Genomic DNA, 26,544 nt, shown 5'->3' on the forward strand with positions numbered 1-26,544 from the left:
ATGACGCTGTTTCACGAGAGTCTCCCGGGGCGGTTGCCGCGCGAGTGGGAGCCGCCGCTGCCATTCACTCCCACCCCGCTCCCGGGAAGGCCTACCTTTCCCACCTTCTCCCACGCCACTAAGCTAATGGGGCTTTTATTATTATCGTTTATTTGCTCGCTCGCTCGCTTGTTGTCCGGGCTTTTTCTGAGCCTATTTGAGGAATCGCTCGCGGGGGAGGAGGGCACGACGCAGCCAGAGGCTTTCCGGACCGGCACCCACGCGCGGCGCGCAGGGGAGGACGAGCCCCCCGCAAGCCCACGGGGGGCAGCGAGCGCCCCGCTCCCCCGCCGCCCGGGCCCGCCACCGCGGGGCGGACCGCCCGCGGGGCGCACGCAGCGAAAGGGTTAAAGCGCCTACGGGCCGCGGGCCGGGACCCGCCGGGCCGGGACCCGCCGGGCCGGGACCCGCCGGGCCGGGACCCGCCGGGCCGCGGGACGCGCTCCCCCGGCACCCGCCGCCCTTGCGAGGCGAGGGGGAGCCCGCACAGGGGCCGGCCTGGGGGGGCGGGGGGTGTGAAGCGGGGTTTTCTGAAAGATGCACACAATGCTGTTGGTTTAAATGTATGGTAGCTTTCTCTCCAGTGTCATTTGAATAATTCAGTGAGCCCCACTACCAGCTGTACTTCTGAAGCCTCTTCCATTCTTTTCAGCATTATAATTTTGGTTAATTTTCAATTTTAGGCCCTACGTCTCTGCAATTTGTGTATGAATAACAGAATAATTTTCCTCTTTTGTTTCGCCTTTCCTGTTCCTGAATCTAAATAAAGATGGCTTTTTAGTATTAAAAGTGGAAGAAAATTACAGGTAATTATCTTTGACGGTAAAAACGCTGTAATCAGCGGGCTACATGAAAAATTACTCTAATTATGGCTGCATTTAAGAGAATGGAAAAAAACCTTCTTGTGGATAAAAACCTTAAATTGTCCCCAATGTCTGCTTCAAATTGGATGGCACTGCAGCTGGAGGCTTTGTTCAGAATTGATCCTGGGGAGCTCTGAACCCAAAGTTTCACAGTGGGAAGGGGAAAAAAAGAAAAGAAAACATTTTTCCTAATGTAACAATACGAATGGTAGAAAATGACAAGACTGATCGGTTTTAAAGCACTCTGAAGACTGACTGAGCGTGGAAGTTGCTCAAAAAAAAAAAAAACCAAACCAAAAAACACCCCCCAAAAAACTGGTATATTGGTAAGTAGTCTTTGCTTTGTGTCTAATTATAGTGACTGTCCTTTTGCACGACTGTATGTAGCTGTCATTATATGGAGCACTCTGAGGATCTCTATTGACTTCTGATAAATGGCTCAGTGGTTTCAAGGTTCATAATTTGAAGGATGCCCAGGTCTCTAGCCATTAATTCTCGCAGTATGGGGCACCCAGCTTGGATGAGGAAAAGGCTTTTCATTGTCAGTTGTTGCTGTGCTTTCCACAAGCCGGTGCGGCTGAAGCTGGCTGGACAGCGTGTTGTGTGCCTGGGCACCTCTCAGGGCTTTGCAAAACATTCCTGAGTTTGCATTGTCTGCTCTTTGAAACAAAGGAGGGCGCCTCCTTTCTTAATAATTTGGAGTCTCCAACCTTTGGGAAGAAAGACAGGGCTCTAAGCTTTGCCTCGGCGAGAAAGCTCAGCTAAGCAGCGGAGCAGTAAAATCGCAGCAGAAACGGCCGGGTGATTAGGAACTTCGTCTAGGCGTATCTTTGTGGACTCGGTACCTCCTGCCTTTAAGTCGTAGCCTTAAAACCAACTAAACCACCAGCTACCCCACCCCACTTCATCTTTTCTTTCTTTGCTTGCAGATATATGCTTTGGTAGGGGTGTCTGTGCACTCAGGCAAGCTGGGCACAAGGATCCCTCTGCCCGGACTGGTCTGGGGGGCGAGTCGGGGCAGGTGGGGATCCGCTAACGTGAAGAGAAATAGGAGCCAGGCGGGCGTTTTGTGGCTTTTACTCTATATATGAAAGAAGACAAAAACATACAAAGTATATGTACAACTAAAATTCAACAATATATACAGAAAGGTTGCTCGGGGAAAGGTCCCTTTCGCTCAGTGGTTGAGGCTGCCGCCGGGCAGCGCCGAACCTTCCTTCCCCAGCCCGCGGCGGCGGGTCTGGCCGCGAATCCCTCGCTCTGTCTTTACTGCTCGTCTCCGGGAGACTGTCCGGCTGTGTGCGGGTGCGGGTCCGTGCGGATGAGGGGGCTCTTCGAGTGAGAGACGGTGGTTTCTTCTGAGCCGCAGCCCATTACATTTTGAGAAAGCATGCAGATTTTGCTCCGTGGTAATGTTCCTTCCAATCTTACAGTATATTTGCATTTTTTTCAACCAGTTCTCCTTTCCCCCCCCCAATCTTAATTTTTAAAAAATCACTTCTTCTGTCTTTTAATCCTTTCCCCAGTTTGGATTTGGTGAATAAAAATGAAGGAGCTTTGACTAGTCTCTCTTTCATCATGTAATGTCTTTAGCTCATTAAACAAGTAAAAACGGCTGCCATGGTAGATTCAGGTTCTTGTGGGCAAAGTCTGTAAAAAGTTTGTTTTGACGTATACTCCACAGAGAAAGAGGCTGGTGCCTTGGAGTCCAAAGGAAAATATCCTAAAGAGAAGTGTCTTCTGTGCGCCAGAATGAAAATTGTGTCTTTCTGTTCAAGATCAATCGCTGAGGTTACTTAAAAAAAAAAAAAAAAAAAAAAAAAAAAGCCACTCTGTCTCTTTGCCGCATCTACAAGTTCACACAGAGCCTGTTAGCTGGCACGGCTTGGCAAAGCAGGGGAACTTCTTGCCATGTCGAGACGAGGCGTTCTTGGGAGATTATTTCTCTTGGACAATTCACATCATTTGTGGTCTCTGCATTGTGTCTTGATGTGGAGAAGAATACCAGTGAGAATAGCCAGGCATGTAGCTGTTTGGAGGCATATTGACTCCCTTGGCAGAGGCTGAAACGTCCCAGACTGGAGGCAGAGCTGGAGAGCGAGGGGAGAGGGCAGCGGAGCCGGGCAGAGGGTCGCTCTCGTGGGGGTTACTGCCCTGCTTCAGCAGCTTCTTGAATTTGGAGCGCTTGTTCTGAAACCAGATCTTCACCTGTAAACCGAAACGCATTAGATATTAGGCTGCCGTCAGAGCCCAGGGCACAGCAGGGAAGACCCTGGGGGCCGGGGTTCTAATCTGGAGAAAGTCTTGAGGGCACACGCCAGTCGGGTGTGGAGCTGGGGAGAGGGGAAGGAGGGGTAGCTACGGCTGCTCTCGGGCTTTGGATGCAGCTGGAGAGAACAGTGGAGGCAGAGCAGAGTTGGAAAGCGAGAGGGATGCAGGTTTTAACCTGGGACGTTGTTTTCCCTGAGCAGGCCAGATTGTCGTTTCCCTGAGCAGACCACATGTTCTGAGGTCTCCTGTTTTAGCGCCTCATTCAGAATTTTGGAGGCCATTTGATCGTTCGGGCAAACTGTTGTCGAACATGGGCAAGCATATGATTTTGTGCCAGGAGACAAGAGCCAATAGACAAAGGGCATCTTACAAAGAAATTGTGTTTCTGAAATCCTCACGATCAGATCGAGCAGTCCATGTTGATGTGGCAGGGGAGGAGGCATAATGGAAACAGGATTGCAGCTTTATATTAAAATGGATTATTAAAGAAATAATATTTTTATTTTCTCTGTGAGTATTAGTATATCAACATTGCTTTGGGTCTCATCCTGCTCCTAACCCAGTAGAACTCCCAAAGAAGGAGCCTGCACTCGATAAGGTGTGCAAGGATCAGGTCCACTGGCAGATCAGAATTATTATAGCAATTATATATAGGTAAGACGTGTATACAGAATGTATTTTTTTTAATTAATCAGAAATAGAAAACAAATTCCCCCATGCGTGTTTGACCTCTCAAACTTTGCAATTGTAATGTTAGGGGATAAGCAGGGGCTCTTCTCTAGCTGCAAGATCAGGATTGTACCCCTAAAAAAACCTATGCATGCGAGCAAGAAAGCGAGACAACAGTGAGACAGAGCGTGCATGCTGAGGATACTAAAATCCCATTTGAAAAACCATCAGGCCCATTCCCATCATTAACCTTTGCTGAGTATTTAAAAATCGCTGTCTGGAAGAGACAGTTACCAATGACATTGATAAAACCCTGAAGTTATTTACTAGGCTCATAAATTCACATGATAACATTTTGCCGGGATTGATCCCATCTATCCATGCACTTCTCCACAAACCCCAGCCTGGTAAGCCTGTAATGCCTCATATGTCTTTCAAGCTTAAATTAGCAGAATGGCACAGCTACTCCAACCACACTTAACTATGGCTTAACCTGCCATAATTTTGTACACGGCTGTCTTTGATCTTCAGATCTATTATCACCTTCCGTACATTTTGCCCAAGGCTAACCGCTGCATTTGCGTTAGTCATCCAGGGTGAATTAACTATTGATTTAACAGGTATTTCCTAACGCGTTCCTGCTTCCCCTCTACCTATATGCGTTGCAACGAGGCAGGTTTGCTTTTAGCACTACCTCAGGCCCAGCGATTCCTTGCCTTTGTTTTGTTCTCCTTTTCACAGCTGGGCAATTGCATCTCGGTGCTGGAATTATCCGAAAATATAGGCAATTTTAAAACGTTATGTGTGGCTCGCAGACGGCTGAGGGAAGGGCGCTTTCGGCTCTTTCTGCGGCAGCCCGATCTCTGCCGCGCTTTAGGTAAGTCCTAGCGTAGAGAGATGGGAACCGTCTGCGTTACCTTTCCTACCGTTCCCGACAGAGGCCAAAATGTTTAGTGAGCATCATACTTTGCTTGGCCTTTGTTGCTCGAGCAGGATTTCAGTGATTTGGAATTCCCAGTAATTACCTGTGTCTGGGTAAGTCCTAATGAAGCTGCCAGTTCAGCTCTCTCTGGAAGTGCCAGGTACTGAGTCTGCTGAAAGCGATGATTTAAAGCCTGGAGTTGTAGACTAGAGTAAATGGTTCGTGGCTTCCGAATCTTTTTCCCTTTTCCATTAAATCTGATTTCACCGTTTTCAATCACTGTGGTTTTTTGCTGATCTGCAAGCAAAACAACACAGCTGAAATATCACCCTCCTTAGCTATTAAACGTGGGTATTTTGGCTGCCACGGCTCCTAAAAGCGCCAAAGCCTGTCCCGACGCCTGTTTAACCCCACGGCGTAGGCACAGGCTGCGTCTCCTTACAGGCACGCGCGGCACGGGCTGTCGCTTGGGAGCTACCGGGAGAGAAAAACAGCTGTCTGGGCATAGTGGGCACGCTCTCCTTCTTCCCGGGAAGAAAAAAAATGAAAACATTTTTTAAAATTTAAAGTGAAGTGCTGCACTGGCTTTGCGAAGGTATGCCTCGTTCCAGGGCCATCCAGGATTTACTTGGCTAATTGACTTCGCGTCGCCAGTTTGGTGGTCAGTGAATCACCAGTCCGAGACTTTTAACAATGTTCCCCCCTCCCCACTCCGTACCCCTCCCGTGCCCCTCTGGATGGATATGTACGTCTCCCTGCAAAAAAAGAAATACATAAATCAGACGGCCCCCGAGCGGTATGCGACCCGCTCGCCTGGAAACTTTCACTCCTCAGGTGTTAGCAGGAATTTTGCCTACAGCCGGTCCCGCCGTAACAAAGGAGCGCCGAGTGCAGCCTCTTGCCGCCGGCCGCGGGGCGAGCGGGGAAGGCGCCGGTGCGCGGCGCCGCGGTAGCGCCAGCAGCCGCCGCTGGCGCGGAGGCAGCGGACGGCCCCGCCGCCGGTACCGCAGCAGTAGGCCCGCGGAGGGGCCGCGGAAGCAGGCAACCCCCCACCTTTCCTCCCCGCCGTCCCGCACACCCGGGGCTGGCGCCTGCCTCGGCGGGAGCGGGGGGCACGGCGGGGGTCGTTATGCAGGTGCCCGGAGGGGGGGCCGGGAAGAGGCCCGGGGATGGAGGGAGCGAGGGGAGAAGCTGGCAGCAGGTTCGGGAAGCGGTGCCGGCTCACCTGCATCGTCCGCCCGCGTCTGGCTGGCCGAGCTGCTGTTGTGGTACGACTGGAGGTAAGGGCTGTGCTGCGAGTGGCTCACGTAGGGGTAGGCGGCCAGCGAGCGGTGGTTGTAGGAGCCGGCGCTGCCGGAGTAGGGCGAGCTGTGGTGGTGATGCTGGTGGTGCGGGTGCGAGCCGGCGGCGGAGTGCAGGCAGTGCAGCGGGTAGTGGGCTCCGGCCATTGCCGGCGAGCTCTGCTGGGAGTGGGGCGGCGGCGGCGGCTGCGGCGGCGGCGGCTGCTGTTGCCCGAACTCCATGAAGGCGGATTTGGAGGAGTCTTGCGCGTCCAGCCCGTCAGCCATCGTAGTCATGGTCATCATCAAAGTTTGGGAGGGAGAGCGCGGTGCTCCCCGGCTCGCCCCCCGCGCTCTGCCTCCTCTCTGCCCAGCCACCGCCGCTCCCCTTACCCGCCGCGGCACCGCTGGAGAGGCGGCGGTGATTTAATTTAATTTCTTTTCTTTTTTTTTTTTTTTCTTTTCCGCCTTTTTTTTTTTTTCCTTCCCCCCCTCCTCTCCAAGGAGCCGTTGTGCGAGGGGCCTCGTTCACTGAGGGAGGGGAGGAAGGGGAGGGCGGTGTGCGGGGTGTGTGAAGGGGGAGGGCGGGCTACTCCCGCCGCTTTTTTGCGCCGCTCTTTTCCTTCATCCCCCTGGCGCGTGGGGTGGGTGTTGTTTTTTTTTTTTTTTCTTTCTTTTTTTTTTTTTTAATCCTGGTTGGGGGGGGGGACGTGGAGGGTGGGGGCAGCTGAAGGTGGGAGCCGGGAAAGTTGGGGCTCCGGCGCTGCGACTCGAAGGGCAGGGACGCGCGCGAGTCGAATGGTTCGTCTCCGGAGGGCAGCGCCTCCCTCATTGGTCACTCGGCCCCTGACGTCATAGCCGGCAGCGCGCGCGGTGCCCGCGCCCGCCCCCCTTGCCCCCCCCACACCCGCGCGCGTTGCGCGCCCCGCGCGCGGGTGGGGAAAGGGGAGCGCCGGTCCCCATCCCCCGCACCCCTGTCCCCCAAATCACGCATTCCCCCACCGCACGACCCCCTCCGTCCCCCTCCCCCTCGCCTCCTTGCGCGGTATTTTCGCTGCGGCGAAGCGACGCGCAGCGCATTTTTCCCCGCTGAACGCAGCAGCAGCAGCAGCAGCTCCCGTAATGGCTTTCAAATATATGCAAATGGCTACGTGCGGTTGGCGGTTTTGGCAAAAAGCTTGATTAGGATATAAACGACCCAAGGAAAAAAAAAAGTGCCTGCGCCCTAAATTTGTCTTTAGATTACAATTCCAGTTGATTTTATTTTATTGTCAACATTGTTAATGATAAAAATAGAGTCGTTTTACAGTTATTTTTACTTTCTGGAAGGAGGCAATTAGACTTCTAATCAGGAATACACAAAAATCTCCCATGATTAACTGCAGTACTTTGTTCAAATTGCTGCTATAAAATTCAGAACAATTTGCCTGTAATGATTATGGACTGGGTTTATTTTGGGAGGTGGAATAAAAGTGGATATAGCATAAATTATCCTCTAATTATACACCAGTGTCGCCTCAATTATCCTCTTATCAAAATGGTTGTCTAACTGCCGCATTTAGTTTCAATTCTCTCCTTTTTTCTATAAAAAGAACTTCATACCTTGTTATTATTAATCCATTTATTATTTGCAAGGGGATTTATATCCGAACATCCAGGTGGTATTACCACTTCTCTTTCAAAGATGGACTAGGGAAAGACATTAAGTTTGATCCAGCATCGCGGAGGATCTCTCTCTCTCCTCTCTCTCCCCCCTCTCTCTCACCCCCTCTCTCTCTTTTTTTCCCCCCTTTCCCTCGCTTAAATCTCCTCGCGTCCAGCTAAGCATGAACTCCAGAGACAGACCCCACCGGAGAGGACTGAGGTAGGAAGGACCCTGCGGAACTCGCTAAGCCTAAAGAAATCCGAAAGTTGCTCTAGATGGGGAAAGGGGCTGGAGGCTTCGGGCTTTGAAAACCAACACCGGCACCAGCAGCCGCTGCTTCCAAAACCTCGCGCAGCCCAGAGACGTCCCCAGACCGATCCCAGGTCTTGACACTGCCTCTCATTGCGACATTCCCTGAGGATTGGTTTTCATATTCTGCAGATGTTTATATATATATATTTTTTATTATTATTTTTTAACGCGTCGCTTGTGGAAATACTTAGAGGGGTTTAATTTTTCTTTATGGATTTTTTCTCTTTTTCGTTTCTTCCTTTATCTTGGAGTTGTGCTTTCCCACAACCCGATCATTAGCTCTGGGAAGCCGAAGGATGCGAGCCCCCTCTTCGCATACCGTTGGGGAGGGGGGGGGGGGAAGAGGGGGAAGGAAAAGCCAAGGGATGTTGTATCGGTGGAAGGGCATAACCCGTAGTCTCTCGGCGCTTGTAGTTCATATGGTTTGTTTCGGGGGGGGAGCATGGGGGAGGGATGTCTTTTTTCCTGTGTGGCTGGGATGTTCAGAGCCCCCTTGGCCACCCTCTCATCGTTGTTTCACTTCTTGAGCCCTTGGAGTCGGTTCAGTAACTCTGAATGCAGTTGTAAGTGTCTTGCCTTGTTCTCCGGCTTTTAACAAGGGTTCCACTTTAACACGCGAAAGGGTAACCCGATCCAGGCGTTTACAAATCTACAATGAATAAAAATATAGAGAAAAGGGGAAGAGAAAGGAAAGAATTCCTACTGAGACTCTTTATTCATAGGTGTAGGTAATGTACTCAACAGGAACAGGTACATTTGGCAGTTTTATTGCTTTATACCCTCCAGCTTCCTGTTAACATCATGAAGGCGTTTTTTTCGCAGGTGCACATGCTAGCATTTTCTCCAGCAGCAAGAGCATGCATAACAAAAGATGTCAGAAAATAGGCTGGGGAGTGTTTGCAACACGTTGTTTTCTTGTTTCGAAATAATTCCTGCCGCATAATGGATGCTAACCCCGAAATGGGGGAAAGTTGGGCAGAAGAGGAGACCGCTTTGAAATAATACCTTTATGCCGCCTTGGCGGAGGGAATAAGGCGTCTGAGTCAGACAAAAAGGAGAAGAAGAAAAGACAGGGAGAATCTGCAGGATCTGCTTCCTGCGATAGACGGCAAATGGAGTTGCATATGCAACTCTCGTTCAGCCTAGCTGCCGGACGAGATGCGGTGGGGCGAGCGGGACAAGCAGCGGCTCCGGATGGGGGCCGGGGGGAGCGGCGGCGCCGCGGGGATGCGGAGCCCCCGCCGAGCCGTCAGTGGGCGCCGGCCGGAGGGAAGAGCTGGAAACCCGGCGTTGCTCTTCCCCTGCGGTGCTCAGACATCCTCGTCTGTCGTCAAGACAGTTGACTCCGTCCAACCTCACACCGATAATTTTCCTCAAATTAATTAGGCCCACCGGGGGTCGCGGGGGGCGTGAGGAGCAATAGGGGCCCGAGCCGTGTCCTGGTTGAAGCGGCAATCACAGGAATATTTCTTTTCCGAGGTTCAGGCAGGTCCCGGGCCCGCGCTCTGGAGGTGGATGCCAGGGCAGCCGGGAGGTCCCTGCCCGCTGGGGAGACTGTACTGCCGGGCACCGGTCCTCCCTGGCTCCCATTTGCGTGCAGCCGAGCTCCGTCATCGGCCTCTTTCTGGAGAAATTAGACTTGAATCAATAGCTCTGGACGCATCAGAATAGTGGAGTGCCCATTTGCCAGGGTGGGTGACTCGTGCCCGTCCCCACCCCTCCTAGTCCCCTTGCCCTGAAGTGCCTCCGAAAGTAAGCAGGCAGAAGTCACGAGTGAGGGGCGGGAGCCCACGAGGGGAGCTGCCTTGCCTCAACTGAGCTTCCCGGGAGCTGCACGGGGCCGGGCGGGCCAGGAGCCTGGCTGGATGGGGCAACGTGCCAGTTAGGGGCAGGCTGGGGACTGTCCTGAGGCGGGAGCCCCTGTACGGCCTCCTGAGAGAATACGTCCGTTCCTGGGAAAAGGCAGAAGGAATTAACTGCATGCGACCCCCCTTCCTGCCTTCCCCGCTCTTTCCGCGGCCAAGCTCGAGCTCCCGGAGGTCTGGGTTGGAGCCCTGGTCGGGGGCGATGGGGATATGCCCTGTCCACTGTTCTGCGCTCTATTCCCTCTGGACCGCGGGTGCCACCGGGCCCTAACCGCGCATCCCTGGCCTTCTTTTCTCCTTACCCCGCGGTGTAATATTCCCAGAGAATGCTCTCCCTCGCAAGTCACCCTCTCTCGTATGGAGAGCAAGGAGGCCTTTGCATCCCAAATGCGATTAGGGCCAGTATCTCTCCACGCCCGGGCTGGCTGAGAGCCGCGGGGGCAACGCTACGCTCCCTTTCCCTCTCCCCCGTCGTCCTCCCCTGCTCCGCTGACGGGCGGAGAGCGTGGCACCACGCACCGGGTTCGCTGTGCCCCAGGACTGGGTGACTTCGTGCGACCGGTCTTCGGTGTCACCTTAAACCGCGTCGCTTTAATGATGTTCGTGGGTAACACTTTCAAAGGACCAAAGCGTGTTTGCGTGGTTTAAGGTCACATTTGTGAGTCGAAAGATGTCACATAACAGACACAACAGTTAGAAGGAGCTGACAAACAACAGGAAACGGGGTTCTATTTTTAGGGTGTAATAGGAAGTTAATGTAAGTGGTCAGAAGCTTCCTATATGCCTCCGAGCACCTTCTGTTCCATTCATTCATTCATCCGTTCATTCATTCATGCGTTCAACAACAACAACAGGGGAAAACAAACATCCCCGTTCCGTTTCTTATCCCATCCTTGCCGGGAAGTCCTGCTGAGGTGTTTGCAAGGGTGGGCTCTGCAAGCGGAGTCCCTTTTTCGGGTGGTTTATCTTGTTTTTTGCTTCGTAGGGAGGGGTGCGATAGCTGACGGCGAGGGAGCTGATAGCTCCCCAGGCGAGGTTCCTCCAGAATAAGTGTGCAGGGGCTGAGGGCTGCGCTCTGGGATTATATATCCCTTCTTCCCAATTGACACGAGAGTCCGGGAGAGTGCTTTCTGTTTCACACCGGTCAGAGTAGCTGGAAAGGTCTCAGATAAACTTATTTCAGGAATTACGTTGGTTCGTAGTTTTTTGCGCGAGAAGCCCGCGTGAAGTAGATCTTGCAATAGGATTTTTTTTTTTAAGTGGCAGAGAAATGCTGGGTGGGGCGGGGGTGGGGGGGGGGGGGACGGGAGGGAGGGGAAAAGGCAAAGATTAGATTAGTGAGGGATCTCCTGTTTTCTTAGCAACAGTACGGAATCCACAAAGCATTCGAAAGGTGCTCTGGGGAGAGTGGAGATCTCCGGCAGAACAGTATATGGAAAATCTCGAGAGAAGCGGAAAGCCAGAAAATATACCCGCTGGCAGCGATCCGCTCCAGATGCGTTTTTGCGGAGAGGCTCCCTCCGCGGATGCACGGGACTTTCCCCGCTGGAGCGCGGCTGCGGCGGCCGCCAAACGCGCGCCCCCGCCCCGCGCGGCCGGCGCTCCGCGGGTGTCCGCGGCCGCACGACGCTGATGTGCGAAGCAGCTGCCCAGTACGGCTCGGCAGCCGCTGTCCTGCCCTGGCAGCGCAGCTTTGCCCGTTTTATTTACAGCTCCCAGAAGCTCAGCAGAATATCTCTCCTTGCATCTGCCGATGATATTTTTTAATCCCGGTGTCTCAAGCCTGTTTACCCCAAAACACACGTCCTCCTCTCCTTGTGGTAGTATGTGATATTACCATCGTCCTAATAGCAGCTGAACGGTGAGGAAAGGCACCCGCAAAAGGAGGTCACCTCCTCAAGCTGGAAGAGATTCTTTTTAAGGAGAGACTGCGGAATTTGAGCGCTGCCAGCGCGAGAGCAAGAGCAGAGCGAAGGCTCCTCTGGATTTCAACCCACTAACATTATAACAGACAGGCAGGCGTCAATGGCTTTCCATACCGCGAGTGTGAAGGAAGTGGCAGGGAAGCGGAGCGGGGGGGGTAAACCCCAGCCCAGCCTTGCAGATGGATCACACACGCCGCTTTCTATATTGTAGCCTGGGTCAAAATAATAGGAGTCAGAAGGGGAAAGATCCAGAGGGAACCAGCCACTGTCTCTTGTACAGATTTGTAGCGAAGCCTTGGCTGTGATTAAAACCTTACAGATAGATTCATTCAATGTGTGGCTCCGTAGAGAGTCGCAGATTGGGGCTTTTTGTTTGGTTAATGTTTTGTTGTGTTGTTGTCGTTGGTTGTTGTTCCTGATGGGGGGTATGTGTATGTGGGGGTGGGGGGGGGGTGTATACCTGCTTTAAAATGCAATTAGGTTTCAAGCGAGTGGCTGCTCAGCTGGAGGACGGAACCCCCGCGGAGGCCCTGGCTGCCCGCCTCTCCCCGCACCTGGTCAGGTGTGCACCCAAACCCCTTCAGTGAAATCCCGCGGACAGGTCTCTCCCCCTCTGCCCATACGGCAAGCCTGGTCTCGGCACACATGATCCCCGTAAAGAGACCGAGCGGGTGGCTGTACCTCCTTCGCCCCTCCGCTGGGACCCTTACGTGGCAGCGGCGTGGGGGGATCTTCCCCTCCGAGGGCCAGGGGACCTCCCCGAACGCAGCCGCAAGTTTGCAGACCGCTGCCTGTGAGGCTTTCACTTGGCAGGCGTCCCCGCCTGCCCGGGTGCTGCTGAAGCAGATGTTTGTTTTAGCGGGGACTTATGTTGTTTTGTTTTCTTTTCAAATGAAAGAAAAAAAAACCCCAACAACAATTAAATAAAAAACCTTTATCTGGCAGAACAAGATGAAATGCAATTAAAAAATAAATCCAAAACAAAACAAAAAACCCAACCCACCACCGCTCTTAAGTGCCCATCTTGGAAGGGCTCAGAGGAGAATGAAAACTCGAGGCTCTTTTAAGTCATCAGAGAAGCTGCAATTTCTCCTGCGGTAGCGGCCACTCTCACCCACGAGCCCAGACACGCCGGATTCAGTCTCGGCTCCCCACGGCCACTCGTGTGCTGAGCCGGTGACACCAGTGGGGAGCGTGTCACCCTGGCTGCGCTCTGAAAGTCTCGGATTCCGGAGAAAGAAAGCAAAGGCTTTAATTACGGCAAACGAGCGCAGTGTCCTCTCTTTCAGTCTATTTGCCTCCGTTTATTTTTAGTACACTTCAAATGTCTACACATTTCCCTTGTTGAGATCACTGCAATTATTTACTCTGCCTTTAGGGATGCATTTACCCAAGCAATGAATGGAAATGTAGTAAACACTGCACAAAGTCAATGCAGTTATTGAGGTTTATTTATTAGGAAGAGAAGTAAATATCTCGGATTTACTTGTTTCTTCGGGCAGACTCATTATCTGGAGTAGATTGCAAGGAGAGTTCTTCACTTATTCGCGTGTAATGAGCTTGCTTTATAAGTTTATCTCGTATCTGTATCTAGATACAGCCTCTTTTGTCAGGGTCTCAGCGGACTATAAAAACAAATCTAAAAGTTAATTTAGAAGGATAATCCAGAGGGATGTATTATCTGATCTCTCTATAGAAATTTAGCTAAGTAAGGTCCCGTATCTGAAAGCATAAAGAGATACAAACAAAGCATCGCCTCCAGCAACCTGGATTCTGCCCGCATCCACCGTCCGGAGCGGGAAAGCTCTTGACACTGAGCGCGGTTTCACTGGCAGAATGAAACTGCTTTGCCGGACTGACTGGTCCTAGTGTGACCACGGCGTTATCCCCCACGCTGCAAGAATTATTATTCTATTTCGCGAGTTGAGATCGCCAGCTTTCTCCACCTGTCTGCCCTGACCCCTCTCCCCCCGGCCATCTCGGTCACGGAATAAACGCAGGAGGAAGGGACTCTGGGGGACGTGGGCGGTAAGAGCACCATAGGTATCTGCGGCGTGAGGCGCGGGAGGTATTCCGGGTTTCTGACAGCTGGATCTGAAACAAATCAGATCTGGATTAACTTGCCTGTTTTGTGAATTGTCTGCATTTGAGCAAGCAGCCCTCACCCACTCCGCTTCTGGCAGGTTTTGTTACACGTGCCTCTATAAATATATTATCCCAACCCTCTTTCCTCGTTGGAGATCTCTGTTCAACAAAACAGAAAACAGAACGAGCAGAAGCGATTTTCTTTTTTAAATGAAGACATTTATAAGTAACCTAATTTCGTATCGTGGAAGTAAATTTCATGCTAGGATATATTTTGCACAACATGTAATCTTTTACAGCCGGAAGACATTTAATTAAAGCCATATTCGGAGAAGCACGGCTTCAAAGCAGTCAGACGACCACATACCTCATTCATATTCAAGATCCGTTCGCGAATTCATATTGTTCTAGCGTAGGACATCGCCCCTACGGCATAACTCTGCAAGGCCTGGGCAGCATGAGAGATAACACAAAGGAGGACAGGCACGGAACAGCACGGGCGCGCTTTACCAGGTGGAAAGGTGTCTGTTTAACCCAAACACCACCGCTTTCTGCTTTTCAGCTCTCCACATTCGGTCGGAGGAACTCCCAGCCAATTCACATGCACTAGCTGAGGGCTGGGAGGAGAGGGAAAAGTCCACCGAGGATGACCCGAGGTTAAGCATCCCGAGCTGGGTGCTCCCACTTCGTTTCCACACGCTGCTGCCCACTTCACGTCGCCTTGGGAAATACGTGTGTGGGGACAAGGTTTGATCACACGCTTTGCCATCTTCCCAGAATAAGGTCGGGGATCTTGTGGCAGCATTTTGTCATAGAGCTTGTTCCTAGCATTTTGGGCTGGTCGGGAAGCGGTCATGCAGATTCACACACCCTACAGCTAAAGGGGGATCTCTGGAGAGAGAGAGGGGATGCGCCCTGCCGGCACTGTTCACAGGCATCTGTGAACTTTTTATCGCGCTCATACCATTTGAACGTCAAACACACTTTCTCTTCAAGTTTTTGCCCCATCTCCTGCTCGACGTTGAGTTACTCAGATGAAGATCAGGGATCCTCGAAGAAATGGGGGTGAAGGAAGGGAATAGCCCAGGCCCGAGGTGAGAGTGGGGTTCAGCTAGACATCCCACAGTCTGCAGGGCTCAGGTGCCGACTGTCCCTGCCCTTCCCGGCTCCGTTGATGGGACACTAGATCTTTCGCTGAAATCACTGGTAAAACTGCCCTGAATTCGGCACCACCTTGCACTGTTTCCCTATGGTAAATTTTGCCTTAGCGGGTGCTTGGTGCCTCTTGCTTTTCCCTTGCCATTCCCCGGGCCGCTGGTGCGAAAGGTTGGTTCTCGGGGAGCCAAGGAACTTGTGTGCTCCGGGGTCGTGTCAGCAAGCACTTTTGTTTTCTTCTAGAAAAGGATGGCAAAATGCTTCCAATGAAGCGGGGAAAAGCGAAGCGAAATAAACCTACAACAAAATTTTCCCCTAAATAAATCATCTCCCTGTCCAGTCCGAAGCAAAATAAACTCGCAGCAAAACGAATCGCCCCCCGCGGCTGCCCTGCCTCCAGTCGGGGCTGCTTCGTTTCAGAGGGGATAAAATTCAGCGGCGAAATCAAATCAGAAAGGTTCTGGTTAGTTTCCTTGTAGTGGTAATTAAAAGTATTAATTGGTTGTGTCGACAGCTTAAAAAGACAGGTGTTGCTAAAAAAGCGTCATTAATCTTCCAGTCATTACCAAGCGGCGATGGGAACCGGACTGGGAAAAGGAGCCGATTGTTTATGAGGGTCTTTCAAGGTTGAAGAATGGAGATTATAATAATACTACTGCTAATCGGACGACTTTCTCCATTCCTTTGAAAAAATGAAAATAAATCAAATAGCCTGCCTGCACCCTCTGCTAGACCAGGGCAGGAAGTCTCTCATGGACTTCGACCCGTTTAAGATATTTTAACGTTAATTTTCGATGCATACGGTTAAATGTGAGGACTATTATCCATAGCTCCTGTCTTCGGATTTTATTTTTTTTGTCAGGTGACCTGTGGCCCGTGAATAAAATAAGTTTTACGCAAGTTTTCGGCACAGCAATCCAAACTTCAAAGGCTCTGAGTAGCTGCTTTGTCCATCGGGCAAAGTAAGAGGCACTGGCGTTGCAGCCTAGCTGCGTAAAAGTCAGGGAAGGAGTGAATCCAGGCCCCGGCATGAGACCCGACCCCAGCTTTTCAAGCGGGTGCGTTGGGGGTTGTTTGTTGGCTCGTTTGTGGTTCTGGGTTGCTTGGCCGCACCCGGCGACCGCACAGCCGCGGGCGGCCGGACCGAGCAAACTTCCCGAGGGGATCAGAGCAGCGGGTGCGGCAAAGGGAGCGGCACGCCCTTGTCCCTGCGCGCACGTCGGGCGCACCGGCGGCCTCCCGGAGCCGCCCTTCCAAGGCGATGCCCGGGGCTTCGGCCGGGGGCCTCCCCAGAGAGAAACCCGGCCCCTGCTGCCCCCAGGAGACTCGGGGCCCGGTCCCCTCCCTCTGCTCGGAGCAGCGTGGTCGGGCCGAGAGCCGGGGCTCCGGGCCGAGAGCCGGGGCTCCGGGCCGAGAGCCGGGGCTCGGGGCCGAGAGCCGGGGCTCCGGGCCGAGAGTCGGGGCTCGGGGCCGTGCCGGGGCTTCGGGCCGAGAGCCGGGGTTCGGGGCCGTGCCGGGGCTCGGGGCCGTGCCCCGCTCGGGGCCGTGCCGGGGCTCCGGGCCGTGCCGGGGCTCCGGGCCGAGAGCCGGGGCTCGGGGCCGAGAGTCGGGGCTCCGGGCCGAGAGCCGGGGCTCGGGGCCGTGCCGGGGCTCGGGGCCGTGCCGGGGCTCGGGGCCGTGCCGGGGCTCCGGGCCGCGCCCCCCCCGACGCTCGGCGGGCCCGGCGGCCTTCCCGCGCCGCCGCTCCCGCCGCACGTGACGCGGCACGGAGCATGCGCGGCGCCGGCCCCGACGGCCCCGAGCGGGGCACGGCCCCGAGCCCCGGCACGGCCCCGAGCCCCGGCACGGCCCGGAGCCCCGGCACGGCCCCGAGCCCCGGCACGGCCCCGAGCCCCGGCACGGCCCCGAGCCCCGGCACGGCCCGGAGCCCCGGCTCTCGGCCCCGAGCCCCGGCTCGCGGCCCGGAGCCCCGGCACGGCCCCGAGCCCCCGTTCCGCCTGCCCGCCGAGGCCTCGCGTCCCCACGCCGAGGCAAGCCCCGAGACGGCGAAGCAGGCTTTGAAGCCGTCCCGCCCGACGGGTCGTTTTAAGTCCTGCCGACGGGGCTGCCCCACCCGCCGGCCGGCGCGGCCTCGCCCCTGCCCTCCCCTCCGGTGCTGCCTCCGGCGCTCGGGCCGGGCCGGTTCGGTTCCGCCGGCCTGTGGCACCTTACGGTGCGCCCGCCTGTTACCCTGCACACTGCCCCTGCCCTGCCCGCCGAGGTGTTCCGACCACAGCTCCGTACACCGTAAACGCCCCTCCGCTCCTGCCCAAAATAATCTCCGAACGCCTCCGATCCGCTCGCACGGGCTGTTCTGCAGCCCTGTGTGTCATCCAGGGTCCTTTCGCAGCCGGGCAGCGGCGGGAACGCGGCAGCGTGTGCGGGGAGCTGCGGGGGCCGGGGGCTGCGCTCCCGCACGGGTGCGCCGGGGGAGCGCCGCTGCCCCAGCCGAGCACCCCGCTCCACTGCAGCCCTCCCGGCGGGCAAACACGGGCCTGGGGCCGGACCCCCGGGGAAAAGCAGACAGCACACACACAGCCTTTGCCTACTTCGGATCGGTAATGACTTTCCCCCCCGACTTGTTCTAAAACAACGAAACACAGACTTACCCGAAGTGGTTTTTATTTTCACAACAAGGGATATTCCCTGCATTGCACACATACACACGACGCATGCACACGCGCGAACACACACACACACATGCACACACGCACACACGCACACACACATACGCATATTAACCAATAGAAAAGCCAGATATGAGGGTTTGACGCTCTGCTGTGACATGAATAATTGTTGCATCGTGTAACTTCCTACATCTTGGTTTTAATTTGCAGTGAACCAAACAAAGATATTTGCAATTTTTAAATAAGCACTCTATGTAATAAATGGGAACATTGTGCATGAATGCTGTTTCTTCCCCTTTTCTTTAGAAGACATTATTAGCTCTGACAGCATGCAGCTCAGGTTTGGAGGAGAGGATTTTGTAAAGGGATGATAGACAGGAAGGGCAGCAATCATGGGCTTCTTGGGCTAAAGCTTTTTTTCTTTTTTATCAGAATGTTCTGTTCGATGCCATTTATCCTTGATGATAGAAAATTGCTCTGTTGCCAGGACGCTGCTGCTGAAATAGAGGGCAGGAGCCACATTTCCATTTTGCAGCTTGAAAGCTATTCAAATGAATTTGCAGAAAAGGGGAAAAATCTAGAGATAAACAAATGAGAATAAGTCGAGTTCCCTTTCCTCTATTTTCTTTCTCTCTCCTTTTTTTTTTTTTTTTTTTTTTTTTTTTTTTTTTTTTGAGGTGTGTAAGTGTGAGGAACATATTCATTTTCTACATAAGGATTTTAGTTCATCAGTGTTTGCAGCACCTACGAAAGTGCTCCAAATCAGGGAACACTTATTTTGCTGCTGTTCTAGCCGCTGAACATATAAACATATTAGAGAGATTTATGTGTGTGCCGATATGCAGGCACCCACGATTTCCTTACACGTATGTATATACAGCCAGACCCAGAAATGCAGTGCTGTGTATTCCTCTGTGTGGATACCAAAGACATGCACCATCACCTTACAGTCAATGTGACTTCTCACAACATTTATTTGTCGATTCTGGTGGAATACTTTGTAGTTTAAAAACAATTAAAATCTATGCTTAAGTTATAGCACTGTCCTCCCATCATAGCTAATTGTGTGGGAAATCTTCATTTTCCCTTCTAGTCCATTTAGATATTTCCGGAGTCCCAAGGAGAAGTAATAACGCATCTGGCTATAATCCAGGATGGAGCCCAAGGGCTAATATTTAATAATTATTTTTAAATTAAGCATTGAATAAAATAAAGCCAGAAACATTATTTATAAATTGGAATGAATATAATGACAAGTAATTATGCTCTTCCTTCGCTGGTGATTCAAGGCTCAGCTCAGCTCCTCAGTTCAAATCCAAATAAATGAAACGTGTGAAGCCTGTTAAACACTTCCATTTCATTTACTTGTTCTGTCTGTAGGCTGCTGATGTGTCAGGCTAGAAATATTGGACATACCTTGACTAGGGCTGTAAAACCTCTCAGAGGTCTGAGAGCCCGGTTACCACAAAATAACTTTAAATGAATTCTAACTTCACTTCTCTAAGTAAAAGCCGGTGCTAGTGAGTCATGGGGTTGAGAAGATTATGCAGCCTTCTCTTAAACATAGGATTTTAAGCGAGCATAATATGTTTGATGACATACTATATTTGATCACCTTGGGTTTTTTTCACTATGCCACTTCAACAGAGTTTCACCTCCTATTAATCTATAATTAGCACCTTGGCTTAAAACATGATGTATTTCAAAGTGTCATCTTGTTAGATGTGGGTTCCCTTCTGCAACGAAGAAAATTCTAGAATTAGAAAAGAAACAAACAGGATTGAAAAAGGAGAATTGATTTATTGGCCTCGGCCAACAGCTTTTCCATAAGTATCCAAGCAGTCAGGCATGTGACTTTACTATTGATTTTTAAATCTCCCTTCAACTGAAAAGTTCAGCGCGCAAATAATCACTCTAATCACTGCTGCTATTAGATTAGGCTAAACATGGGGATGCGCGGGACCAGCCGTGCCCAGCTCTTCTCCCCGCGCGGGGCAGCGCCGTGCCCCCCGTGCCGGCGGGAGGGGAGCGGGACCCTGGGGCTGCATCCGCCGCTCCTGCTGAAGCCCGTTCGGGGACGGGCGCACCGCGGGGCCCCGAGGGGCACCTCAGGGAGGGAGCGGCGAGCGCAGCGGGCGGCCTCGGGGACCCACGGCCTCCCTTCCCCGGTCCCTCGCCGCGAGCCGGGGGCGGCCAGGTTGGTGGGGCGGGCGGGAGCGGCGCACCTGGGGGGACTTCCCGGGCCCCGCGGGGCTGGCGCCGGGCAGGCGGCGGAACCCGCCCCGCCGGGGACGTGCCGCGGCCCCGCCCGCGGCCCCGGCCCGGCCCGGCCCGGCGCCTGCGGCTGCGGCTGCCCGGTGTCAGCAGCCCGCCCGGTGTCAGCCGCCCGCCCGGTGTCAGCGGCCCGCCCGGTGCCAGCGGCCCGCCCGGTGCCAGCGGCCCGCCCGGTGTCAGCCCGCCCGGTTTGCGCGGCCCCGAGCCGTGCCGTGCGGGTGCGGCGGCGGGCAGTGGCGCGAGTCCCGGCCTGATCCTGGCGGGCCGTGCCAGCCGGTCCCGGGCTGCCCCCCGCGAAACCAGCGCTTTGCAGCCGAGAGCCGGCGGCGGGGCCCGGCTCCCCCTGCCAGGTGCCTCACTGTCGGTAGAGAGGGATACAGTTTAATTCCAGGGCCGAGATTAAAGCCGGCCTGGCCTGGTCTCCTGCTATTATCTGGGAGATGAGAGCCTCTGTCTGGGCTTCCTCCTGCCATCCTTAATGTAGGGACCTGGGCTCAGGGAAGTCAGTGCCTGCACGTTGAAGTGATTGTGGGTGTCAACCCAAATATTTGTAATACCCACTGTGGTTCAGAGGGTGACAGTGCCTTTTCAGGCAGCAGGTGATTAGTTGTAACAATTATTTGTCGGCCTTTTATTTAGGAAAAGTTCAGGCCTACATGAGTCCAGGCTTGCTTAGTGACCACTTTTGAGTAATAAAAAGCAAAGATAACTAGAGCTGGGTGTAAAGTTTCAAAGGTACAAGGCTGAACAAGGAAATACGTAGACAAGAGATGACAAAAGCCATGGAACTGCCAGCAAATGCTAGAACCACAAAAAAAATCCCCAAACCAACAACAAAAAACATCAACACAAACAAACCCCCCCCCCCCTCAAAACACCAAAAAAACAGATCAAAGCACCAAACCCCCAGTAAAATCCACCACAGCTTTGCCAGTAATGTACTTGTAATGTGAACCAGACTGCCACAGAAAGCAAAATGGGCAATAGACTAGTGAACCTTGGCTGCAGCCTGCCCCTTTCACAGTAATTTCCTTGGTGTTGTGCAGCAGGCCATGTTGCTGCAGGCCCAGCCTGCTATCTCCATTTCTCCTCACATGTGTCTGCAGGGGCTTACTGGCACGGAGGAGGGACATGCTGACATGGCAGCGGGGCTTTTCACAGCCTCCCACCTCCTGTGCCCTGGGCAGGGCTGGGTCTCTCAGCCCATTCCTTGTCGTACAGACCTGGTGGTGCTCTTTTGTCACAACCGTCTAACACGGCGTATAATACTGCGCTTTGCTCCTCTAAATCGTCAGGCTTACATTGTCTTTTTCTTGGGGAAAAAAAAGTGTGTGACCATGTGATTAAAGCATGTTTAATCATGAGTTTACCTAAGGAACTGAATTTGGGTTGCATATGTAACCTCATGTCTGGCACTTTCTACCTTTTGAGTGACTAACTTCACAACCTTATTGTTCTTTTGACTTAGAGGTATAGGTGTGAGAGAAAGATCTTAGTGTAAACCAAAGCAAAACCAGCAAGCCTGACATTTTTATAAAGTTGGCTTTTTGTTGTTTTGTTTGGCTTTTTTTTTTTTTTTAATGAAGGCTGTTCACAGTTTGGTTTTATGCCCTAAAAGCAGAACTTTGTCTTCTCTTTGAATTCTAGCAGACATAGTACCTAAAAAACCCTCTACAATTTGGGTTCAAACACAGCCACAGTTTCATGAGAATGACTTTAACTCACAGCCCTGTTATCACTTGATCTGTGGCGCCTTCTCTTCCTCAAAAGAGAATTAGAATGCCACCTTTCTGATTGCACTCATTTAAGAGATTAGCTTTTGGAACATTAAAGAGATAAACATTTGAATATGCATCTGTCTCCTTATTACCACTTTCAAATGGCTAGGCCTTAATGGTTACATTCCATCAGTAAACCATTAACTTCAGTTTAAAACCATAAAGTTTTTGCTATATAAGAATCTTTTAAACAGACTTGCGTTGTTAATTAAGGGCTTAGGAATGCATGAAATCTTCGGTTTATAGATCCACAAACTTTGTGAGACTTCTGTCACTGAGAAAACTACAGAACTGATTTGGTTCTCCAAAGTAACACTGGCTTGAGCAAGCTAGATTTTAATTTCTCAACAAGTTATTTTACATTTTCAAATACCGAATAGTTATACTTTCAATCTGGTCAGATTCAATACCAGTATACTAGTTTATTTCAGCCCCTTTGCACCTTCCTTGGGGAATCCTCTTCACCAAGAAGCAGAAGTGCTTAGGGGATCAACTCTTAGCCAAATATGACATCAGGGTTAGGACAGGGCATATACATTCAGACTTCTGAGCTTGAAGAACATTCCAGATCCATCAAATATACAGTTTTTAATTTTTTAAAAAATTCTGTTGAAGCAGATTCAGAAGGTTACCTTGGCAGAGGCCCGTTGTATGAATTTACACAAACAGTAAAGCTTCTGGGCTGTAAATGTATCTATGTTCTATACTGAGTAATTCCAGAGAACTCTCTAAGGTGCTTTATTGGCCCCCCCATCATGTAACTTTCCAAACACAGCTCTGTGGTAATCAGCTATATGTGAAGACTGACATTTTACCATCAAGCCATGTATGTCTTGGATGAACCTTAAGCAAGGTCAGACAACAAAGCAAAATTCATAGTAGTTTTAGTTGAAAGCATCCATGGCAGAAAGTAGTCATATTGGCTGCTTCCAGACAGTCCAAGTTCACTTACATGTTTTTTAAGCATTTAAAAACTGTGTAGTTAAGGAAAACTAACCTAGAGTTTGTAATGAAAACTCATTTTTTTCTCTGAGTTACTCAGTAAACTGTATAATTTTTCATAGGCTGCTAGTAAAGAACTTCCCCCAGCCACTACATGAAAAAAAGGTCACCAATTTTAATGTTATTTCATATAAAAAAGAAGCACACCTATGGTTATGCTTTGCAATGGTTGGTTGTGGCACTGAACAGTTACTGCACCAGCTACACAAAAGTGAGGGCTCTTTATGAGGTTTAAAACCTGAAGATTTTTATCATCTGCTGAAGACAGTAGGAAAATGTCATCTGTATGGGTATTTTTACAGGCTTTCAGATGACTGAGCAGTTCCTACCCCACTGCTGAATATTCCCTCCCCTGGGGAAGACACATTTACTCAGCATCCAGAGTGTCCTTTTTGTGTTGCAAATGTGAAGGGAAGTGCGAGCTGGCTTTGCTCAAGCCAAGCACTGTTGACTACTGGAGGATGAATTACATCTGTTCATTCTACCGATATTATAAATTAGATACAAATTGTAATAATTATGCTTAATTGCTACTTAATTACTGATTAAAAGAAACGTTTTTATGATTCTTTATTACAATCCCATGCATTTTTTTCCAAGGATGTTTAATCAGGCAGACGTTCTGAAGAACAGCCACAAATCATATTTTAGTGGTAGGATTAGAAAGACAGTGTTGTGCACACCATTTTGAATATGAGCATTTGCATATGACCTAAACTTCAATACAGTTGGACCATTTTTGTCCAAGTGTTGCCAAAAAAATGTGTAGCTTTTCTGAACAAAGATATTGCAGATATCCAGAGCATGCTAGGACACTAAATTGCCAATGCATTCCCCCCCCCTCCCCGCTGCCCCATATCATAGCCCTTTGTTAAGCAGATGAACTTGCAGGCAGCAAAAATATACCTGGGATTTTTTTGCTCTTACCAGTAAAGTCCTCAGTTCAGTGAATCAAGAGGAAGAGGGGAAGGATTTTTTTGGTGTGTGTTTGGCTGTAGAGTAGGGAAAATAAATGGAGATTTGTGTGCTTGAATCCAAAGAGCCAGGTGAGTAATTAATCAAGATAATTTCTAGATAATTGGCCAAAGAGCAACAGCTACATTTATAGCTTAGAGAGAACAGCTCATGGATATCAAAATGATTTTGACTGTTCAACAAATGCTGATTTGGGCCCCATTCTTCGATATGCATGAATTGACTATCCTTTTTAAAGTCAGCACAGACATGCTGCTAACAACTGCTGATATTGGACTCTAGATGTCCTATTCTGTAGCTATGAAGTCTATTTAAAATAATTTTCCAAGCATTAGAGAGACTAACTGCTACTAGTGGTTTAGAGTGTTGGATTAATTATGCCCATTGCACTGCACAATATAAAGCACTTATGATTACTACATGGATTGTTTTTCTAGGGGGAAGAGGAGAGTCTTGTCATTTGGAAAGGAAAAAAAAATCACCTGTTTTCTTAATGTCTTTGCTTGTTACAGAGCCCATTGAGGTCAATGGGACTGTTGCCATTCGTGTGGGCTTCTGTCAGGTCCTGTATATACTGCTGTGAACTGGAGGGGGAAAAGGAGTATTCTTAAAGGGAAGAGAAACAAGAGGGGAGGAGTTAAACAGAGGTGAAGAATTGAGCTCTTTGTCTATTAATTAGGGTTTACATGCCTTGTGGAAAGCAGTATTCCTCCAACACTGGGTCTCTCTGCCCCCCATTTACATCTCCTGTGCTAGTTGCTCTTCAGATCAATATAGTGCTCATGAAAAATGCACTGAGTAGCACTAACCATAGCACTCCACTGCTCTGGTGCATAGGAAAGGAAGGAATTGAATTGAACAAGCTTTTTTGCAGTCAAAAATGCCTTTTGTTTCTGCAGATGATGCCCACTCTCCCTGAAACATATAGTCCAGCACATCACCTACACATACCACAAGAATTTTTCTCTGAGTTACTCAACGATATCTAATCACTTGTTGCCTATGGAGAAACAAGACTTGGTGAAACCATGGAGTCCTCCTGATGAAGTCTTGCTAATATGCTTCCGCTGAAACTGGAAGGGCTCACTGGACAGTTCTAGTTCATTCCCATGTCCATTTTCTCCTGGTTACACCCACCAGAAGACAGTGACAATTGGTTGCAATTAGAGAGGAAAAGTGCCATTGTATTTGACACTAGGCTGGACTCTGGGGATGTTCTGTTGCTGGGTGTGTCTCAAACTGCTGGGTGACCTCGGGTAAGACATTTGGGACTCAGACTTATGATCAGTTTATAACAATTTAACAAGCTATTGTGTCTCAGTTGAACAGCAGTGACTGTCCTTGTGTGCACTTTCACCCAGAGCAAATGGGCTGATGTGACCCAAAGTGTAGTTATATGAACAAATAATTAAATCAGGGTAACCAGCTCTGCTGCCATGAGATTGTATCCCTGAGAAGGCAACTAATCTGGTTTAAAATTTGTGAGGATTTTGTTTTGTTTGGCTTGGCTTTTTTTTTTTTTTTTTTTTTTTTCTGGATTATTTTTAATCTTCACCAGTTCCCCAGTGCATGTCACTGGAAGAATACAATATTGGGCATAGAGTGGCAGTGCTGATTTAACCTGTAGTGAAACAGGTCTGGTTACTTTGACATTACTGTGCAGTAAGAGGATGTGCATGGAGTGAGCTGATCAACTGGTGCTTGAAGATATTTCAAAGTTGTTGTGAGTCTGACCAATCAGATCCCAATCAGCAAAGCACCTAAATGTCTTTATGAATCACAGTATTTGTTCCTCATGTAAAAAGGGAGGAGGTTTTACCTCCCTCTTCTTTCTCTGTCCAGATTGTAAATTGCATAGTGGGAAATGTTCCCACTCCATGTTGGTACAGAGCCTAACATAGTGATGGACTGTTCTTATCAGAGGTCTGCATATAAGTATAAATAAATCACAAGATTAACGGAGGGAGAGGTGTGCTCACCTGTCAGTGGAGAAAAGCAGAAGGCAGCAATTAACCTCTGAAATTCATAGGCTTTGTTGTCTGCTAATTAGCACTAACCTCAGAGTAGTGATAAAAGTATATCCTGAGCCTCCTTTCACTAGGCAATTTCCCTCAGTAAGGTTTTTAATTATTATCTGAAGTGCTTTATTTATAATTATTTTGGTAGAGAAACATTATCTTAATAGTACAGTAACATATGAATTACCATTTTATACCACACACACACACACACACACACACACACACACACACTTCCCATTCTTGGGGCAGTATTTTACAGCAGTATTTTACAGCAGTTTTGTCTTTTGTTGGTCAGGCAAAATGATGTGCATTTGTGTGAGTTAAGGATGACATAGGACCTACTTGAGAGTACTGAAGAAGGATGAAGTCAAAAAAGAGCTCACAGAAGAAGACAGGTATCTGCTACCACAAAGAGGAACCTGCTCCTCAGGAGCTGCAAGGTTGTGTCTCAGAGAATAAGAAAGATGAAGTCACTGGGTTGTGAAAAGAAACCACTTCTTGCAGACAAGGCTGTACATAAATTTTACTGTATCAAGTTAATTTCATGTCTGTAAGTCTGCTGAATTGATATTTACTAGTTTCAAAGAAATTGTTATTTTTTTCAACTGGTTTACAGACAAAAGCAGAGTATTTACAGTTTGTTCTTAGGTGCTGAGTAATGACGATGTTGTGTTGGTTCTTATAATTATGATCACATCTTACCATGACAGTAAATACTGAAGTTTAAAAGAATGTGCAAAGAGAGGAATCTGGATGGGTCACAGTCAAGCTGTCTCCCAACTCTTCTAACAAGGGTT

The 26,544-nt window shown here is 50.4% G+C and overlaps 1 protein-coding gene and 1 long non-coding RNA gene across 2 annotated transcripts in view; one reads left to right on the forward strand and one right to left on the reverse strand.

Moving 5' to 3' along the window:
• Nucleotides 1-1,963: 1,963 nt before the first annotated feature.
• DLX6 (distal-less homeobox 6) lies at nt 1,964-6,695 on the reverse strand. The gene is made up of 3 exons (XM_021538372.3): nt 5,990-6,695; nt 4,868-5,061; nt 1,964-3,110 (listed from the first exon to the last, which is right to left on the reverse strand). Exons 1-3 carry the CDS (start codon nt 6,348-6,350, stop codon nt 2,859-2,861), a joined length of 807 nt encoding a protein of 268 aa, XP_021394047.1. The 5' UTR covers nt 6,351-6,695; the 3' UTR covers nt 1,964-2,858.
• Nucleotides 6,696-7,631: 936 nt separating this feature from the next.
• The window catches only part of LOC110474726 (uncharacterized), a 33,051-nt gene continuing 14,138 nt past the window's right edge, over nt 7,632-26,544 (forward strand). Inside the window, exon 1 of the long non-coding RNA XR_002466154.3 lies at nt 7,632-7,908. This is a non-coding gene — a long non-coding RNA (uncharacterized LOC110474726). The remainder of the gene's footprint in view (nt 7,909-26,544) is intronic.

The sequence above is a fragment of the Lonchura striata genome, chromosome 1 (genome assembly GCF_046129695.1).
Source record: "Lonchura striata isolate bLonStr1 chromosome 1, bLonStr1.mat, whole genome shotgun sequence".
In the NCBI taxonomy this organism is placed as follows: Eukaryota; Metazoa; Chordata; class Aves; order Passeriformes; family Estrildidae; genus Lonchura; species Lonchura striata.

Excerpts from the sequence above, each read along its gene's own strand:
- DLX6 (XM_021538372.3), bottom strand. The coding sequence starts at position 6,350 with ATGATGACCATGACTACGATGGCTGACGGGCTGGACGCGCAAGACTCC. Across the intron at positions 5,062-5,989 it reads GACGCGGGCGGACGATGCAG|ATCAGCAAAAAACCACAGTG; the intron begins GTGAGCCGGCAC and ends TTTTGCTTGCAG. Across the intron at positions 3,111-4,867 it reads TAGGACTTACCCAGACACAG|GTGAAGATCTGGTTTCAGAA; the intron begins GTAATTACTGGG and ends TTCGGTTTACAG.